Here is a 19,584-nt window from a genome sequence, read left to right on the forward strand (position 1 = left end):
TGGCTTTGCCCCTGCACGGCCCTTCCCTCTGCACCCCGGGAAGAACAGCTCCTGGCGGGGGCACTGGCGGAGGACGGTGCTGCATCCAGACCCAGCAGCGAGCTGAGGGGTTCGGCCTGCTCCGTCATCGGCTGTGACCTCGTGAGGTGCTGCGGGACCCCGTGGCCGCCAGAGCAGCCAGGCTGCAGGTGTCTCCTGGGCCCCTCCGTGCCTGGGACACACACATTACCAAACAACAGAACAAAGCCCCACACCCGCTACTGACCCAGACCTGCGTCAGACGCCATGTATTTCCCACGTGTAAAGTCATGTGGTCTTTATAACTTGAAACAGGCGGTGTCGACCCCCTGCCCCCCTCTTAAAGACGAGCGACGGAGACTTGACGAGGTCAGACGACGTAACCCGTCACGCTCATTTGCTCACTTCTTGTGGAAACGCTGTTCGCTGAGCATCCACTAACGGATTGTCTGTGTCCAGTCCCCCCGCTAATCTGTGGCTCAGCCAGAGCGCCTCCCCTCCCCTTCCTCTGGTCCAGGGGTCAGGGCCCCCTCTGGGTGTCTGTGGGCCGAGAGGCGGTCCCGCAGCCCCGCTGTAACTCCCCTGGCGCTCCGTCCCCACAGGAGAGCGAGGACGCCGTCAAAGCCCTGGCTAAGGAGAAGGACCTGCTGGAGCGTGAGAAGTGGGAGCTTCGGCGCCAAGCCAAGGAGGCCACGGACCACGCCACGGCGCTGCGCTCCCAGCTGGACCTCAAGGACAACCGGATGAAGGAGCTGGAGGCCGAGCTGGCCATGGTGAGACCCCACCCCCCCCTCACGCAGCTGGGGCACCCACGACGTGCTGCCGGGGACAGGGCGCGCGGACAGGGTGGGCGGAGGAGAGGGTGCGGCTGGGCGCGGGGTCTGCTGTCTGCTCAGGTTGACCGCTGAGCCCGGGCCACAGCCTCTCCGCCACCTGCAGGGATGAAATCCACCACACTCCCAGGCCACTGTCAGCAAAGAAACCAAGCCCGTCTCGATTTAAAATACACATATTTAGGGGCGCCTGGGTGGCTCAGTCGGTTAAGCGTCCGAATTCAGCTCAGGTCATGATCTCACAGTCCGTGAGTTCGAGCCCCGCGTCGGGCTCTGTGCTGACAGCTCAGAGCCTGGAGCCTGCTTCCGATTCTGTGTCTCCCTCTCTCTGCCTTTCCCCCACTCACACTCTGTTTCTCTCTCTCTCTCTCTCTCTCTCTCTCTCTCTCTCAAAAATAAAAACATAAAGAATATTCTAAAATACACGTATTTGTTTAGGAAAACATTTGCTTTGGGAGGAAATGCACCAAAAAATTAAGAATGGTCATTTTCTGGGTAGTAGGATTGTAAGAGATTTTCGTTCCTTTGTTTCCCCTCCTGTTTACATCTCTGGTGAAAACTGTGTTACTTGGGTTGTCAAGGGAACAAATGTTATTCTTTTTCTATTCCAAAACAAACCTTCAAAGTACTTCCAAACTCTGTGCTTTCCATGGAGGTGACCAGCCTGCATGTGGGGACAGAGCACCCAGGGGGTATGTCCGGGCCTGGCGGGAGGGGTCCAGAGCCCTGGAGCCCTGGCCCCGTGACCTGGGGCCACTCACTGAACTTCTTTGGGCTTCCGCGCCCTTTATCTTGTATCAGAATGGGGGAGATGGTCTTTACTTCACCCTGCCCTCCCAGGAGGTGGCTGGGGGAAGCCCAGCGATCCCATGACTTAAGTAAGGAGCCTTTGAAACCACCAGGGTCTCAATATGATCGTGGCTGGAAGGAGACTATGCAAGATGCTCATGAGGGGTGGGGAGGCCCACGCAGCTCTTAGAACTCAGGGTTCTCCCTCAGAGCTCTGACACTGACCACCCATGTGCTGATGGCCATGGGTTCTGGGTTTGAATCCAGCTGTGTGACCTTGGGCAGGATCCTTCACCTCTTGGGGCCTGTTTCGAATCTAAGTAGGGATAATGGCATATACCCCACGGGGCCTTTATGAAGGTTTCAGTTAAATAATGCAGGGGAAGCACTTAGCACGTGCCCGTACACAGTGATGATACGGTGACACAAAGCTTCTCTACGATCACTTCCTTCAGGATCGTGGGCCGCACCCGTGGCAGGTCAGGACCCTTGGGCCCCTCCTGGGTCTCCTGTCCAGTGCTGACCCCTAGTGGCGAGAACTGCCCAGGCCAGAACAAGGTGCAGCCGCCAGGTCCCCTCTGGGAGGGCTTTTCCGGGCCCTGAGGTCCCCCGTGCTAAGCCTTTCCCGCTGCAGACCTAGGAAGTGGGTGCAGGGGGGAAGCAAGGTTCCTATCCTCCCAGGTCTTCCCAGTGCCCCGTGGGTGGACAGCTGTGTCTTCCTTGCCTCGGAGCACTGGTCTCAAGCATTCTGGGTGTTTCTGGGACTTTTCAGGAGTGGGAACCCAACCACCTGTTTCCGCTCTCCCCATGCCCAGACTAGTCAACCTGCTTCCGTTCTGGCCAGCAAAACTCAGGTTCTGGCCGCCTCCTCTGGCAGGCATCGCACCCCCCTGCTAAGTGTGAATCGTCACGGGGAGCCTTTGCAGCTCCTTATACCGTCAGCGGGGCCCGTGTCTGCCTAGGGCTCAGCCGCAAAGCGGGGGGCTCTGCGGAGAAGCATGAGAGCCCCAGCTCTGTTGGGGTGCCCAGGAGACTGGAGGTCTCCTCCGCGGAGCACCATCCAGAGAAGCTCATGTTGGCCAGCGTGCGCCCCACTGCACTGCTGCCCAGGCTGGGACCGGAGGGAGGGCGCCACCCCTGTGCGCGTGCCTTACGTCCTCGGGTGCGGGCAACGGGAAGCAGCCTGGCTGGTTTGGCACAGGGGGTGCACTGGAGGGCCAGGCTTAGAGACGGCTCTCAGAATGGGACGCCCGGGTGGCTCGGTCCGTTACGCGCCAGACTCTTGATTTCGGCTCAGGGCACGACCTCACGGTCCGTGGGACCGAACCCCACACCAGACTCTGCGCACACAGCACGGGGCCTGCTCGGGATTCGCTCCCTCCTCCTCTCTCGGCCCCTCCCCCCTCCTCAAAATAAACATTTTTTAAAAAAGGAAGAAATGGCTGGCCGAAGCCAAGGCAGCCGCAGAGGTGGGGAAGCCAGGGTTCTAGACGGAGTGAGTCTGCTCAGCGGCCCCCCCGGGGAGCAGGAACCCGAACCCTTTGTCCTTTGAATTTCACCTCCGTTTTTTTGTAAGTCTGAAAATGGCCCATCTTGGGTCACGGCGGTTACCACTCACCCGGGGGTCCTGGCTGTGGCCACTGGTGATGAGTAATTTCTCAAGTGACCCTGAGGTGCCCCCGAGGAGAAGGGAGCTGAGCTGGTCAATTCCCACCCGCCCACCATGCCGTGACACGAGAACCTGGTGCCCGGTGAGAATGAGCGGGCCCTGTCCTAGCTTAGGCACCGCCCGCTCCCCGGTCTCCATACACCTTGCGTAGCTGCTTCACCTGAGTAAGAAAGAGCCAAAGGCTTTGGCTTCCCAAGAAGCAAAGCCCCTCGCTGTTTGCTGACGGCAGCACCCACGCTCCCCCTCGGCCGCCTGCCCTTCGGATGGACGTCTTCCCGATGACGACTTCCGGCCCAGCCAGACATTCCCACACGTGGCGTGGCTTCACCTCTGTGGCCGCATTGGCTTTGTGGCACCACCCCGTGGGGAGAATGCGTGTATTATTTAATATGTTGTTTTACTGAGATGTCACATCCCATGAAACTCATCCTTGCAAGATGTACAATTCGGTGGATTTTAGAACGTTCACAGAGCTGTGCGACCGTCACCAAACAATTCGGTTCTAGAACAGTTTGCACCTCCCCCCCCCCGCCCCAAAAGGGAAACCCGTATCCATCGGCCGTCACCCCTCACGTTCTTGTGGTGCCCGCTTTAGGGACGTGGAAGCGGGCTCGGAGGGCGAGAGGCTCACCCAGAGCTGCCCAGCGGGTTGAGAGGCAGAGCTGGGAGTCGGGGAGGCCCCGAGCTTCATGACGTGGAGGCTTCGGTTCCGTTTGCGGGGCCTCTGTAGGGACATCCGGCTGCTGGCCTGAAGGGGCCCCTCCCCCACCAACCCTCGCATGTCCCTCGGGCCCTCCTCACTGGCCTCTGTCACACGGAGGGGGACGGAGACGGGCCTGCCAGCCCCCGAGAGTACACGCTTCCCCCAAGGGCAGGCTAGTCCTGCCCCCCAGGACCTTGGTTCGTGTTGACCTAGTTTCCTATCAGCACTGTCTCTCCAGAACAGGAGGCTTTTTTATGTTCACTACGCAGTCGGTCAACGGGGCTTCTCACCCTCAGCACTGTTGACATTTGGGGCCGGTCCGTCTTTGTTGTGAGGCCTTCCTGTGCCCTGGAGGATGGCCACCAGCTTCCCTGGCTTCCACCTGCTAGATGCCTTGGGCACCTCCCAACTGTGACCACCAGAAGTCTCCGGGCATTTCCCAGGGTTCCCTGGGGGAGGTGGGGGTGGGTCTCGCCCCCGTGGAGAGCCCGCCTTCTGTAAAGTTGGACGTTTCTCAAGCGTCGAGCGTGGGATGGTCTAATCTTAGCATCTCTCTTAGCCGTTCCGTTCTAACAGAGTCCCCGTTGGGTCCCGCCAGGTTCGGGCTGTGTGACCTCTGACAAGGGACTTAACCTCTCTGAATCTCAGTTTGCACACGTGTGAAGTCAGGGCTACGAGGCCTTCCGCTGGGGTGGGGGGTGGGGGGCAGATTGTGAGGTGAGGTGACGGTGAGCCAGGGCAGGTGCGCACCGGTGCTCAGTGAGGGTCACTTACTGACTGGTGTTGGGCACTTAGACCCATCCTGTCTTCAGATTCCGTTCCACTGGCCAGTCACCGTGTGACCTCAGGAGTCACTCTTAACCTGCCCGGGCCTCAGTTTCCTCATCTGTGAAAATGGCAGCCGCCACAGACCCAGGCGAGAGTCGGGCGCGGTGCAGTGGGGGTGGGGGAGAGGCGGGGTCAGGCGGCAGGGGGATGACGGGAATGGCCCGAGTCTCCATTCCTTTTCTGGCGGCCGTGCTCTGGGTTGGTGCTGCTTCTGCCCTCACTCCCAAGAAACCCGCCTGCCGCAGGCACCACCCCCTGGCCCTGGGCCATTGCCCTCTGGGAGCAGCGGGCCAGACCTCACAACCTGCTGGTGTTTTCTTGGAGGATCCCCCCCAGCAGCCTTTGGCCAGCAGAGACGTTCCCCGAACAAGCAGGAATCCCTCGGAAAGCTAACGAAGGGTTCCGCTGAGCCGTGCTCCCGGCATCCCTCGGGGGCCCGGGCTTACTGTCCAACATGGAATACCTCCTGGCTGCCGGTCAGCAGAGCCTCCAGCCGGTCAGGCGCCTTCATCAGCCCCGATCCAGAGGGAGGCCCCGGGCAGGGTCCTGCCACCCCCTGGATCTTACCGGCCCGTCTTAGGGCATAAATGATCCCACCAACCTCGATCCCTGCTTCTTATGGAACATAGCAGTGGTGCAGCTGGCGTCCTGGGCCTTCATTGGACTTAGTTCACGTCTAACTCCCACTTGAGAGGTGGAAGATGTTTCAGGATTTAACAGTCACTAACCTTCATTGAGTATTTTTATCTTAGGCCGGGGCTCTGCCTAGCAGCTGTGTTATCCCCATCTGACAGAGGGGGGCATGAAGGCACAGAGCGGTGAGGGACCTCGCCCAGGATCCCCCCCACCAGGAAGTGGCACAGCCGGGCTCGAAGCCAGGCAGTCGGGTTTCAGAGCCCAGACTCCAAAGCCCCCTCGTCCCACAACTCCAGGGGGCGCTACTTACATGGCAGTGATCTCCCCCTGCCCCCCGTCTTGCTGGGGAGGACCCTGAAGCTGAGGGAGGTGGAGGAACTTGCTGAAGGTCACACAGCAAGTTAAACAGTAGAAGTGGAGTTTGAACCCAGTTCTGACTCGTGTCATAACAGGGTGTTTGAGCCAATGTCCAGTAGCTCGAAACTTCGGGTGCAGAGTGCTCAGGAGAGGGTAAAGGCTCAGAGAGAAGAGGGAGTCAGAGCTCAGGGGGAGCTCCCAGCATTAACTTGCATTTAGCGGAAGCGGTCAGCCCGAGAAATGCTGTGTAGACTGCCACGGGGAGCGGATCCCGTGTGCGCACATGCCTGTATCTTAGACTTTACACGCCGCTTTTTGTAGGTCTTGTCTCTGCCACAGGTGGGCCATTTGTAAGAGGTCCCTGTGCTTCAGAACTCGGGGGTACCACCGCCCCACCCTGCAGGACCAACCATGGGGGACCTCCCAGTTGTCAGGTAGCAGCGATGTCGAGCTGCCTGCTGAGTTAGAAGGTGCCTCTCCCAGCCCTAGACGGAGACGAAGCCCCCCCTGGGAGAAGAAAGCCAGGAGGGGACAGAGAGGGCATCTTGCCTTGGGTTCTCCCGTGCTTCCCGCCTACGTGCCCGTGAATGTTTGCGAGAAGGCCGAGCTGGGGGTTAATTAGCATGATGGCAGATTGACCTGGGGCTCGTGTCTCCACCCCGGGTCCGGGTCCACCTTCCAGGCAGCCGAGATGGATGGGGCCCGGAGGAAGCAGGGAGCAGGGCAGCTTAGCACGTGGAGTGGTGCCCGGGATGGTGGGCCAGGAGGCCAGATGCACATGACCTAGAGGGAAAGGAGATGTGTTCCCAGCTGAAGGGCCCTGGCGGCCAGGAAATGAGGGTCTCCATGGTGCTGGGTGGCCGCAAGCCTGTGGCAGCTCAGAGATACACGCTGCTTGCCCCTTCCTTCAGCGGAAGGATTAGTCTATTGTTCTTGCGGTAAGTTAACACAGCGGATTCCCTGAGCCATCAGCCTGGACACGGCAGGGCCTGCTTCCGTCTATGCTGCGGATTTTTACTGATCGCTGCATGTGCCCTGCCCCGAGCGAGGTGCTGCGGATTTCATGGTGACCAGGCACACCCCATCCTCTGCTTCGTGCACCCAGAGTCTGCATTACTTGTGTGGTTATTTTCCTTGCCGCTGAGGAGCGTGGGTGCCGTGGAAACCCCAGGGCTCGGGGCCAGGCTCCCGGGCTTGGGACCCAACTTGAACATTGTACTTGCTGTGCATTCTTGAAGAAGTCACTTCTCTCAGCTTCCAGTTCCTCCTCTGTCAAGCACAAATAATCTTACCCTCCCTACCTGAAGCCCAGGGCTGTCGTGCTGAGCACATGATCGCTTTCTGGCTTGGGGGACAGGGCTGACACCTTCAACTCAGCTTCCCTCTGCTGTGGAAGGGGGGTGATCTCATAGACTCGGGGTGTCCTTGCTCTGGGGTTTTCATTTTACAGGTGGGGAAGCCGAGGCTCAGAGAAGGCGGTGACTTTAACTTTTTTTTTTTTTTTTTTAATGTTTATTTTTGAGAGAGACAGAGAGTGCAAGCAGGGGAGGGGCAGAGGGAGGGAGACACAGAATCCGAAGCAGGCTCCAGGCTCTGAGCTGTCAGCACACAGCCTGATGCAGGGCTCGAACCTGTGAACTGCAAGATCATGACCTGAGTCGAAGCCGGACACTTAACCAACTGAGCCACCCAGGCGCCCTGGCAGTGATTTTAAACATAGCTGGTCAACGGGATAAGGGTATATCAGGTTTTAGGCCAACGACGATCCATTTCTCTGTTTGGAATCTCTTTCCCAAGAGCTCCTGCTCTGCCAGGAAGAGTCTGGGACCTTGGGCAAGGTATAGAACATTCTGGAGCTAGGACAGATAAGATTTTTAAATTTTACCCATGTTCATATCAAGGTCAAAGCCAGCGCTCACGGTGTCTCTGTTATCTGTAGCAACGTCCCGGGTTGTCAGGTTCACTGGAGAGCTCGGTTCAAGACCCTTGGGCCCCTGCCTGTGTCCCCGCTCGACCCTGGCATGATCTTGGGGAACCAGATGAGAAAGAGAAAGAGACTGTGGTGAAAAGAATACGCATTAATGCATGGCTCATTATGTGCCCATTTTCTCCCCCAAGTAATGTGAGATCACTTCAGTAAAACCCCACCTACGTGGCAGGGAGATCACCCAAGGCTGAGAGATGTTGGACTTTCCCTCCTGCCCTAAGTCAGCCCCAGACTTCTTCCTGGGCTTCCTGCTGTGATCCTGGGAGCCAGGTTGAGGGTTTGCTCTGTCCCCTGCCTGCACTGCACAGCACCTTGTAAAGGGGAGCTCGGGGGCTGAATTTGGGAGGAGTTAGGGTGGTCAGGCAAAGCACCCATTTTCCTCCAATCTCCTTCAAATCCCAGCTGCTCCTTAGAGAACTCGAAAGCATGGGTGATAAGTGTCCCCTCGATCCCATTTTCTCTCTCCTGTCTCCCGGCCCTCTCTCCAGGCCAAGCAGTCCTTAGCTACGCTGACCAAGGACGTCCCCAAGCGGCATTCCCTCGCCATGCCGGGCGAGACGGTGCTCAACGGCAACCAGGAGTGGGTGGTGCAGGCGGACCTCCCGCTGACCGCGGCCATCCGGCAGAGCCAGCAGACTCTCTACCACTCTCATCCCCCCCACCCTGCAGACCGGCAAGGTGAGTCCTGCCCCCCGCCTGGCCCAGCCCTGGCTGCGGCGGCTTCTTAGGAGGCTACTGACCTTCCCAGGGCGGGGCAGGCAGCCTCTCCGTTCACACTGTAGCTGCGTGCGGGGGTGTGGGGGCAGAGGCCACAGGCTTGTTGTAACTGGGAAGTCTAAGAGATGGACTTCAGGCACAACTGGCTCCTGAAGACCAGATGATATCTGGGCGCCCCCCCCCCGCCTCTCCGCTCCACCCGCCTCCATTCGGCCTCATCTTTAGGCCCTCTCTTTCCACAGAGCAGCAAAAACGGTCTCCGGGAGTTTCAGGCTTTTAAGGTCTTTAAGTGCAAAAGTCAGGAGAAAGAAAACCTAAGCGCTTTCTCTGGGTTTATGGTAAATCCCAAAGAAGGAGTCTGATTGGCCAGCCTGGATCACGTGCCCACCCCTGCACCAATGACTGTGTCTAGGGAGCGGGAACACGGATTCTCCAGCCCGGGTCTCATGGGATCCTTTGGCAGGGAAGACCGCAGGGCTCCTCGCAGTCACGGGGTGTGTGGGAGGGCCACAAGTAAACGTCACACGTGTTCTCTCCGGGCACTGGTGGGAGGAAGGGTGCGGCCTCCGGGCAGCGTCTGTACCCACTGGCCGTGGGACAAGCCCCAAACCCCTCCGCCCGTCCGCAGCCCGCCTGGCTCTGTTCTCTGTCCCTGTGTTGAGTGGCTGCCTCTGGGCGACGCGTGCAAGTTGGGGGTTGGCCGCTGGCCTTTAGAGCCCGCAGGTGCTGCCGTCGCCCAGCTGGGTACCCAAGTCCCTGACCGCAAAGCCCGCTGTCCACCCCTCTCCCCCGCCAGCCCCCCACATCGAACCGTATGGCCACTGGCAGGAAGGACGATCTTTGTCGTGATGCAGCCCAGTCCGCTCCTTGTTCCCATGCTGCCTGCGTACAGGAGGCCCTCAGTCCCGTCTCGTTCAACAGGGAGTGAAATCGGCAGAAGACAGGCTCTTTGGTGGGGGAAAAGCATGGGGAGAGCGGACAGTTGGGGGAGGTCTCTCTCAGGACAGGCGGAGAGACGTGAACGGTGATAATTCCTCCTGATGGAGCAGCGGGACCAGCCAAGACGGAGGCAGGAGGGAGATGCCTGTGTCAGGCACTGTCAGAAAGCCAGCGTGATGTGAGCCAAGGCTGGTAGGGCGGCCGGGGGCACATCCCTTTGGGCCTTGGGGGTCCCCCCCCCCCAGGGTGACCAGATGCCCGGCTGTGCTGCAGCGTGAGGAATGGAGTCAGCAAGGACTCCTGTTCATTGGAGGCTGGGAGGCCGCACGGTCTTCCGGGTGAGAGACGGCAGTGGCTTCGGCTTGGGTAATGACAGTGGGGTTGGAGAATAGTGGGCGGATTTGGGGGTAGTGTTGGAGAGAAGTGGATGGATTTGGGGCGCCTGGGTGGCTCAGTCGGTTGAGCGTCCGACTTCGGCTGAGGTCAGGATCTTGCAGTTTGTGAGTTCGAGCCCCGCGTCGGGCTCTGTGCTGACGGCTCGGATCCTGCAGCCCGCTTTAGACTCTGGGTCTCCCTCTCTCTCTCTCTCTCTCTCTGTCCCTACCCTGCTCATGGTCTGTTTCTCTCTGTCTCAAAAATGAATTAATGTTAAAAGTTAAAAAAAAAAAAAAAAGTGGACAGATTGGGGGTTGTGTTGGAAGGTGCTGATGACTGGGTGCTGGGTGTAGGGGAAAGAGGGGACCCAGTGGTGGCCGCTAGGCTTCTCACTTGGGAAGCTGGTGTTGACCAGCGGTTAGGATTGAGCCAGGTCTAGGGAACGTCCAGCTGGTGAGAGCATGGTGAGGACAGTCATCAAGGTCCCTGGAAACTCGGGCCTCTTCTCCTTCACCGCGGTTAGGAGAGGGCCACCTCGGATCCAGAGGCCATGCCGGACCTTCCCAGGAGCTGCCGTTTGGCCGTGTGTGGGTCTGGGGAGCGGAGGGCAAAGGGCTAGACAGTCTCTTCTCTATGCCTCGGCATTCTCACCTGCGTAACGGGAGCACAGGGGCGCCACTGCAGGGCGGCACAGGCGAGGACATGCTCTCCACCCCTCACTCACCAGCTGTCCCTGCTTTCCAGCGGTCAGGGTGAGCCCCTGCCACTCGCGGCAGCCCTCTGTCATCTCCGACGCATCTGCCGCCGAAGGCGACCGGTCGTCCACGCCAAGCGACATCAACTCGCCTCGGCACCGGACACACTCCCTCTGCAACGTAAGGCCAGCAGCCGCAGGGCCTGGGCCCCGGGCCCTTGCCTGGAAACCGCAGGGGCGGGGTGGAGGGGTGAAGACGTACCCGCTGTTTCCTCTCGTCCACCCAGGGAGCACTCTGGCGAAGGCATTTCCTGTTCTGTTCTCTCCTTTTGCAAGAAGAGATGGATGTGGGGAGAAAGGAATGAGGCCTGTTTGCTCCTTGTGTCCGGGAGGGCCAGAAAAACCCAGAGGAAGGCGGGCCTGGGTCGGCTCAGGGTCCGTGCAGCCTGGATTACCTCTGGTCTAGGACTGCGGGCCTCTCCTCTCAGAGGTTCCTTCGGGGCCTTACCAGCACCCTTCACTTCCGTGGAGAGCCAGCTCTCAGTCCTTCATCCTGGGATAAGCCAGGTTTTGTTTTGTTTTTTAATTTCCAGGAGTCTGGGCAAATGCTACTTCTGGAGAGGTGTCCCACGAATTTGTTCTCGGGTTTTTTTTTTTTTTTTTTTTTTTCTTTTGCTTAATCAAACGCTCTTTGATGGCATACTGGGCACCAGCTACCAAAAGGTGCGGGTCCCTGGCCACCTCACTCTTGTGTGACCGGCAGAGCAGACAGTCGGGCTCCCAAGAAGGGGACGAAGGTGGGTCAGGCATCTGAGGACAGGAGGACACCATGTGGAGGCTCGAACGGGAGACACTGGATCCGGGGTGTGGAGGCCACGCTACAGTTTTGTTCTGTCACACGGTTGATACTACGGAGGGCGGCTCCCCTGCCGTGAAGGCAGAGACACAATAGAGTTAGGCGTTCAAGTGCATGAGAAAGCTTTCTCAAAAATTCACTTAATGTTTTATTAACCAGTGAGACTGATAGGAGGAATGAGGTGAATACGGTAGGAAAGAAAGACAAAATAACCATTACTTGCCACTGATCTGCTTCCCTACCTGGAAACTCAAGAGAATAACCTCTAAAGCTATTAGAACTGATAATGACCAAGTACATTAACGGGACTGGTTGAAAATCAGTGTATAAAAATCAGTAACTTTTCTATATATGAATAATCGTACTGGAAACTTTTGTCCAGTCTACAAGAACAATGGAGAGTAGCTAAAGACTACTAATAAAAGTAGCTAAGCCTGAAATTAAAATAGTTGCCTTCACCTGGCAACATGGACCGTGGGGATCGCTGGCCCAGGGCTTCATTCAGCCCAGGCAGGATGCCAAGAAGGTCACTTCGGGCCTGAATCCCACTCAAGGCTGGGCTTCTTTGTTAACTGGGGCTTTAAGGAAGCAATCTGTTCTTCTCTAGTTCCCACGACAGAACCCCGTGACAGAGGTGGTCTTGAATGACAGAACGAGGGCCACTAGAGGGCCTCTGACATCTGTCCTCTGGTTCTGCGGGACCACTGTTGGGCTGTACTCAACAGCCAAGGGTCCCCTCCTTCTTCGACCATGGGCCAGAGACTTAAGAGTAGCCATGCACACCCCAAATGAGAAGACCTTCCCAGGTGCCATATTTTGTCTTCTTGTGGTGGGCCCAAGAGGGCTCTGATAGCCAAAATCCCGTAGGAAAGCCCATTCTCAGCACGGGTTCTCTAAAGACCTCTTGAATTGCATTTGGCCTAGCCTTTTGCTCAACTTGGCCTTGACACAGGTGGCAGTCCAGCATATTTATTTCCGAGATCACAGGGCCCCTGCTGCCAGGAAATGGGTGCTTTGATAAGCCAGTTGTCTGCACACAGCTATTTCAGTGGGCACTGGCTTCATTCTCTTCCCCATTAAAGTAGACCTATCTCAGTGGCCCGCCAGATTAGTTTCTGCTTGCAAACCTTGGGCTGGGACTAAAGACTAAACTAGCATTTGTTCCATTCCCGCCCACCCTCAGCCACGTTCATCCCCCATTTCAACAGATGTGCACACAGGTAAGCCAAGAAGAGCCTAGAAAAAGCACCAGGTAACCCTCTGTTCTCAGGCCTTGGACCTGGTACCAGCAAGAACAGCCCAGCCCAGACTAAGGACTTCCCCATCCTTTTACTCTGTGGCCACTAATTTAGAGCAGAGGTGGGGACCAAGTGCAGGGAAGTTGAAGATTGATGGACTTTGGCCCAAATGACATACTTTGTTTTTTCATGGATATTTTGCCTGCAATTCTGGAAACCACCATCAGAGGCCGCCCCCCCCCCCAATGACTTGTGATCCCAGTGATCCATTTGCCCCCCCAGGCAGGGCAGCCAGAGTCTGGGCTGTAGCGAAGGCTTTGTGTACAGCCACCTTTGCCTGCCCACGGAAAGCAGCACTGGACCAGGAACAGTCCCAGATCTGTTCCTGTTCCGCTTACAATTAGTTCCATCACGTTGGATTGTCCAGAGCCTCTCTGTATCTGTAAATCAGGCTAATGAGCCCTGCCTGCACCTCCAGAAAATAAGAGATGCATTGAATTGGGGGGAATTAGAAGCTACAGGGTCTCCCGTGTCTTCCTGTCCTGAAATTCTTTTTTGTGTTGTCTTTAAAACCATATTTCTTGGGGCGCCTGGGTGGCGCAGTCGGTTAAGCGTCCGACTTCAGCCAGGTCACGATCTCGCGGTCCGTGAGTTCGAGCCCCGCGTCAGGCTCTGGGCTGACGGCTCGGAGTCTGGAGCCTGTTTCCGATTCTGTGTCTCCCTCTCTCTCTGACCCTCCCCTGTTCATGCTCTGTCTCTCTCTGTCCCAAAAATAAACGTTGAAAAAAAAAAAATTAAAAACCATATTTCTTTATGAAAAATCCCAAGTATAACCAACCTCCAGTCCCAACTTGATGGACCAATTGGGACAGGAACTTAGAAGCCTTCAGTTGACTGATCTGTTGATCAGCAGGTGTTGGGTGGGGGAAGGGGGTCATTGAGAGACCTGAGTAGGCAAGAGCACCCCAGGACCTCTGGACCAGGCAGCGTCTTGAACCCCAGGTGCCATTGCTGAGCCATCTGGGAGTGTCTGCTTCAGGGCGGGCGGGGGTGGGTTCCCCAGCACAGAGGCAGGGTGGTCCCTAAGAGAGGGCTTCCTTCCACGGAAGGCCCCACGCTCCACGGGCCACCTCTGCTCCCATGTGTCTCGCGTCTCTGTTTCATCTTCTCCCTCTTTTTGGCTGCAGGGCGACAGTCCCGGCCCAGTTCAGAAGAACCTGCACAACCCTATTGTACAGGTAGGTGTGCCTCCCCTGGCCATTTGGGCCCACTCCCCCCACCCCTTGTTCCCCTGGGCCCTCGGCATCCCCACTTCCATTCTTGGACACCCAAGGCAGAGAAGAGTGAAGCCACTGCTTCAGTCAATCCAGGTTTGGCGTCTGAGCCAGGCTCAGTGCCTCGTCTGCCCTCCCCTGTCCCCTTTCCAGTCCGTGGACCCACTAAGTGCATCATACATCCTCCGTCCCACTGCCCTGGTGAGTGGCTCCTGGCAGCCAATGGTTGGTGACCCAGCCCAGAGGCTCACTGGGTCCCTTGCTGCAAGAAGCTGTCCTTTCAGTACCCTGTCAGCAGTGAGGAGGGGACCACAGGCAGGAAAACCTGAACTGAGAGTCGAGAGGCGTCTCTGAGACGGACTCTCTAGTCCTGGGGTTCCCAGATGCTGGTCTGTGCACGGCACATCTCCATCAGGGTCCACCAGGAAAGACTTTGCAAATGCAGATTCCGGGGGCCTTTAAGCCTGAAGGATCTGAGCCCCCAGGTATGGGATGGGCCCTGGAATTCAGGTAACTCTGGTGTGTTTTGGGCACCATTAGTCTAACCTCCACCTTTTGCCCAATGACACTCCGTGTCTTTGTGTAAGGCACTCGACAGTTGGTAAAGCCCTCCTATAGACACCACCCTCTGGCCCATTAGCCCGCACAGGAGGCTATCCCCGACGTCACTGTGGTCTCCACATCACAGCTGAGGAAACTGGGCTCAGAGAGAGGCAAGGGGCACTCCAAGAGTCCATGGGTAGTGACCTAGTTAGGACGAGAACTCCAGCCCCAGCCTCCCCGCTCTAGTCCACCCTCCTGGCCAAGGCCTTAAGGTCCAGGGCCCTTGCTCGTGGCTGGCACGAAGCTCAGGTCGCCCCCTTCCTCATTTTCCGAGCTCCCCTGGGGCTCTTTTCCCATGGGGACTTTCTTTTTACAGGCAACCTGTACCCCTGCCGCAGTGTGAGGCCTGGGGCCCAGCGGGAGCCAAGTGCGCAGACGCGCTCCTGCAGGCCCTCAGGAAGCACCCCAAGGGTGTGGGCAAACTGACAGCTGTAGAGCGGCAGCTAGCGGTCATTTAAAGGGTTATTATAACCCGGCACTGCTGTAAGCACGGTGGTCCTCGCTGCCACCCTCACAGCGGCCTTGGGTGGGTCCCGCCGTGGTCCCAGAGAGCTTCCGCAACTGGCCCGAGTGGGCTCCGCCAGCGAGGAGGGGCAGACCCTGGCATTTCACCCACCCGTGGCCCCCGCCCCCTGCCCGCCCCCTGTCCCCCCGCACCCAGCTCAGGTGGCTTTGTTCTTCTTCTACCCCCGCCGCCCGCCCGACTCCTCAGTCACTAGAGGATCTTGAAGACCAAAAACGGAAAAAGAAGAAAGAGAAGATGGGATTCGGCTCCATCTCGCGCGTCTTCGCCAGAGGGAAGCAGCGGAAGTCCCTCGACCCCGGCCTCTTTGATGGTACCGCCCCTGATTATTACATAGAGGAGGACGCGGACTGGTGATACCCGCCTCCCTGCGCCTGCCGCGCGCAGGCGTGTCTGTGCGTGTGGACGTGCGTGCGAGCGCGGGGGAGGGGGGGGGGCGCGGCGGGGCGTGCGTGGCGGGGCGTGTGCGGGCGCGAGCTCCCGCGCACGTGGGTGCTGGGCGTGGCCGAGCGCGGGCCCCGCCCCCTGCGGCGCCACCTCTGTAATTGATGTACATACTCCAACCGTGTGTGACTCTGTCAACTCTCTGTCGTCCTCGGAGCGATACAGTCGTGTTGTTAATCTGGGTTTGTTTCTGTTTCTTTTCCGTGTTTTGTTTTTTTTTGTTCGGTTCGTTGGGTTTTTTTTTCCTCACCCTCCCCCCCCTTCCCCTCCCCTCCTCCTTTTTTATGAAACTTGAAAACTTGAAGGACTGCTGTGTATTTGTAAATAACAAAACTATTGTGCACTCCGTGCTTGTAAATGTCCCTTGTCCAAACTGCTACTCCTGGAGCCCGTCTGCCCAAGGATGTGGTCTGTTTTTGATGTCCCGTTCCCCCGCCCCCCCCCCGCCCCACCCCCCAGGTGTGAACGCGTGGGACCAGACCCTGTCCCCGGGGCGCCGAGTCACTTTAATCCGCAAGCTGCCCAAGTGGTCGGGTAAGGTCGGCTCCTCGCCAAGACCCGCGAGCCCGGCCAGGGGATTGGGGGAGGGGGGGTGGGGGGGGCGGCTTACCTTGGCTCGGCGTGCCGGAGGTCAAACGGGCTCTTTTTAACGGCCTGCCAGTTTTTAAATTGCGTTGCCGTTTCTTTCTTTATGGAAAAAAAAAAAAAAAGAAAAAATTGTTCCGTTTAATTTATTTGCACAAACGCAGAAGACTTATTCTATCTAAATTATTACATAAATATTGGAATGTATATTTTTCCATGGGGTGGGCGGGAGGCGGGTGTTTTGTTGACTTGTCTGTTCTATTATCATGCTGCTGCCAAACTGTGCAAGGTAGACTTTAGGGTGGCCAGAACCCAAGGACCATTGGATTTCAAAGCTTGCTTTTTTCCGTTCTTTCTTCTCTTTCTCCCCCATTCTTCTGCCCCTGCATGGAAGTGCACTCCACCTTCCTTCCCACCCATAGCTCTTCCCCGTTTCTAAATATCTATTTATTTATCTGAAATAAGGAAAACTGACCTCAGTGAGCAGAGGGCCAGCTGTGATGGTCACCTTCTCTTGGGTCTGTCTTTTGAGAGCGGTTGAGTTCAGAGTGAGACAGCCAATCACATGACCACAGGGTATGGCCACAGGGACCCTCGGCCCGAGTCGGTGCCGCGAGAGGCCATAGGTTCTTCCCTGCAGCTGTGTCTTTCTCATCCTTGGGTCATTCTGCATGTTGGCCAGGCAGGTGTCCTTGGGGGAGGCACCCACCTCAGGGGGAGGGCTGCTGGGGACACAATGTCCAGCACCAGAACTTCTCTGCCCTCCCCATTCTGGTTGGTTCCTCCAGCCACACTTAATAGAATCTCCCGGGATCCCTTGGGCCTGTCCTCCCAACTTGTCACAACAGCCTGAGCCCCCTCACCCCAGGAGAGAAGGGCTGGCAGGAAATCTGCCCATTTGGGGAGCAACATTGGCCCCAGTGAGGCTTCACCAGCAAAGCGACCGTGTGCATTATAACACCAGGTGATGGAGAACTCGTGAGCTTCTAAGCCAGGGCCTCCTAAGGCCTAAAACTAGCTTAAACCTTTTCTTTTGTTGACCTGTGGATCCCCCCTCTCCCCCCGCTTCACCTTAACTACTAACACAGCTCGATGACCCGCACCCTCTGCACAACAGTAGTGGCGCTTTCTGCTAACTGTAACATTTTTCAGCTCTTACAAAGAAAGGAGATTTGAAAGTGCTGGAGAATCTCTATCAGAAAGATAGGATATTTTGTCCAAAGTCTCTAAAGCAAACAAAAAAGCACCAGTAGGCTGTTCCCTTTCCTTCTGACTCAGTGGGGGCCGGGGGAGGCGGGGGGGGGGGGGCGGTTGCTGGGCAAGAGCAGGCAGGGTACCTAATAAGGATCTTTCTGGCCTCCTTCGGCTAAGCTGTTTAACCGAGCCTGGCAGTGAGGGAGAGCGGCCGGAGCTGACATCTTTCTCTACGGAGAGAGACTTTAGAAAATACTTTTCTCCCCCATGATTTTTTGTTTCCTTTCGGTTGATTTTTATTGTTTGCCCTTTACTTATGAGAACATAAGATTGCAACCACTCCTGGTAATGATTTAGTAGTTCCTTTTCATTTCAGTTTTTGTAAATTAGGAGATAAATCTAAGAGTTACTAAGGATGATTTATTTAAGAGAACTACGTCAAATAGCGAATGAGTTATGGGTAAATTAGTTGAAAATAACTTTTCCCATGGGGAAGGTTTCTCGAAGGCATGGATGCAAATATAAAATATAAAAAAAAATCTAAATAAAGCTTATTTTAAAATATTATTGAACTCTATGTTATTTGAGTGCTTCTATCTTGCTCCGGGCGGGGGGCAAAGCCCCTGCATGGCCTGCTCCTTGAAATTCCAGGGCTGGGTCCAGAGGGGCCGAGGAAAGCTGGCTGAATTCTGGCTGAATTCTGGGCCCGTGGTGGGGCTGAGGCCAGGGTGGCCTCCCAGAAACATCTCACCTTGGCCGCCCTGACTGTAATTTGGGGGAGCTGTCAGCATCCAGGGCTGCCTGTGGTCCTATCGTGCCACCTCTAAGCCTGGCACCCTGGCCCTGAGTTCTCCAGTTCAGCGGCCCCGGTCAGCTTTCCTCTGCTTCCTTCTCTCCCCGGCCATCCTTCCAAAGGCCCAGAAATGGGCCTGTGAGTTTGGGGCATGTTACTTCCTGCAGACCTCAGTGGGCCTCTGCATCGTCCCAACGTCCCACCTACCCTGGGGACAGGAGAGGAGCTTAAAAGAGAAATCAATGGAGTCACAGGACTTTCCTGATCAAGCCAGTGTGGGCCAGGCTTTTTCGAGTCCCAGGAGATCCCTCCCATGCAAAGCCTGGGCCTCTTCCCAGTGAAACTCCACAGTGTTGCCCAAGAAGAGGTCACATACCCCAACCCCTGATTGCAGCCAGGGCCTTCAGCCTCTATCTCCCAACTTAAAGACAAATCCTCTCCAGCAATCAAACTGATGGAAGCCCCTGTCATTTCTGCTGGAAGAAAGCTCAAAGTTCCATGATCTATGAACCATGCCGAGAAGTCGTACAGCTCAGGACTTCGGGAAACTTAGGGACGTCCACCCCGGCAGTTCTCAACCTGGCCACACGTTAGAATCACCTGCAGAGCTTGTGAAGACCGTTAACCGATGCCAGGCCACATCCCTGAATCAGAGCGTGGTTAAGCCTTCTCTGGTGCATTCTAAGGTGCAGTCAGCATGGAGAACCACTGGGCTGAGGAGGGTGAGAAGCCCAAACTTACATGCCACTGCTCCCCGCTCTCTGGCCTCATGCAGACATCACTAATCAATCAAAGAGCCCCTCCCACCCAGCCCAAAGTGGCCTCTGATTTCTTCACTTTACAAAGCCTCAGACAGCCCCTGCCGATCAGTCAGACTTTGGCATATGAGGGGAAAGCCTTTCTGTCATCCCGAAACTAACTCCGCCACCCCACCCTACCCGCCCTGGACTGATGGGAAGAACTTTGGCCCAGAGAGGAGTGACCTGGCCAAGATTCTAACTATCACTCCTCTAGTCCTGTAACCTTTTCAAGGGCTGAGCCATACCTCGTTCGAAGCTTTGTAGCTCAACTCAAAAGCCACACTACCTCCTTTGTTAATCTTCTCTGAGACCTTGCCCCCAAATGGTCCGACTTCAAGTGGTACCTATTAGAAATTGAAGTCGGGATGCCCAGGGCATCTAGGGCCAGTGTACAGCCCCACAGGTTGCATACTGCGCTACTCCAGAAGGCACTACTGTGGAAATGGTGCCCTGAGTTGTACAGTGCACAACCTGCACAGCTGTACTCAGTGGCCCCTCCACGTGCTCTCCCACCCATGCTGGCAGGCTCCAACAGATACAACCTAATAATGTAATAATAATATCTAACAATTATTAAGCACTTACCACGAGCCATGGTCTATGCTGCACATTTTACATGCATTAACTCAGTTAACCCTCCCATAACTGATGAGATAACTACATTTTTGATGAGAAAACTGAGGTTAAGTAAATCATCCAGGGTCAAGGAGCTAGTAAAGAATAGAGCTG

The 19,584-nt window shown here is 56.5% G+C and overlaps 1 protein-coding gene and 1 long non-coding RNA gene across 9 annotated transcripts in view; one reads left to right on the plus strand and one right to left on the minus strand.

Annotated features, from left to right (window-relative positions):
* Window positions 1–19,584, plus strand: part of KAZN (kazrin, periplakin interacting protein) — a 1,079,687-nt gene that overhangs the window by 1,013,172 nt on the left and 46,931 nt on the right. For 6 of the 8 annotated variants that reach the window (XR_006712035.1, XM_045475709.1, XM_045475710.1 and 3 more), the window contains 5 exons: window positions 621–791; window positions 8,309–8,498; window positions 10,596–10,726; window positions 13,827–13,877; window positions 15,229–15,352. Coding sequence is in view for 7 of the 8 variants with exons in the window: in XM_045475709.1 (XP_045331665.1) it covers window positions 621–791; window positions 8,309–8,498; window positions 10,596–10,726; window positions 13,827–13,877; window positions 15,229–15,352 (667 nt within the window). In the remaining variant the exon portion in view is untranslated. Of the gene's footprint in view, window positions 1–620; window positions 792–8,308; window positions 8,499–10,595; window positions 10,727–13,826; window positions 13,878–15,228; window positions 17,830–19,584 lie in introns of those variants that run through there. The other 2 variants (XM_045475714.1, XM_045475715.1) reach the window with 2 other exon arrangements.
* On the minus strand, window positions 7,429–8,703 carry LOC123597215. Its single transcript, XR_006712036.1, has 3 exons — window positions 8,561–8,703; window positions 7,753–7,890; window positions 7,429–7,471 (listed from the first exon to the last, which is right to left on the minus strand). It is a non-coding gene; the product is annotated as an uncharacterized LOC123597215 (long non-coding RNA).

Source organism: Leopardus geoffroyi, chromosome C1, assembly GCF_018350155.1.
Source record: "Leopardus geoffroyi isolate Oge1 chromosome C1, O.geoffroyi_Oge1_pat1.0, whole genome shotgun sequence".
NCBI lineage: Eukaryota > Metazoa > Chordata > Mammalia > Carnivora > Felidae > Leopardus > Leopardus geoffroyi.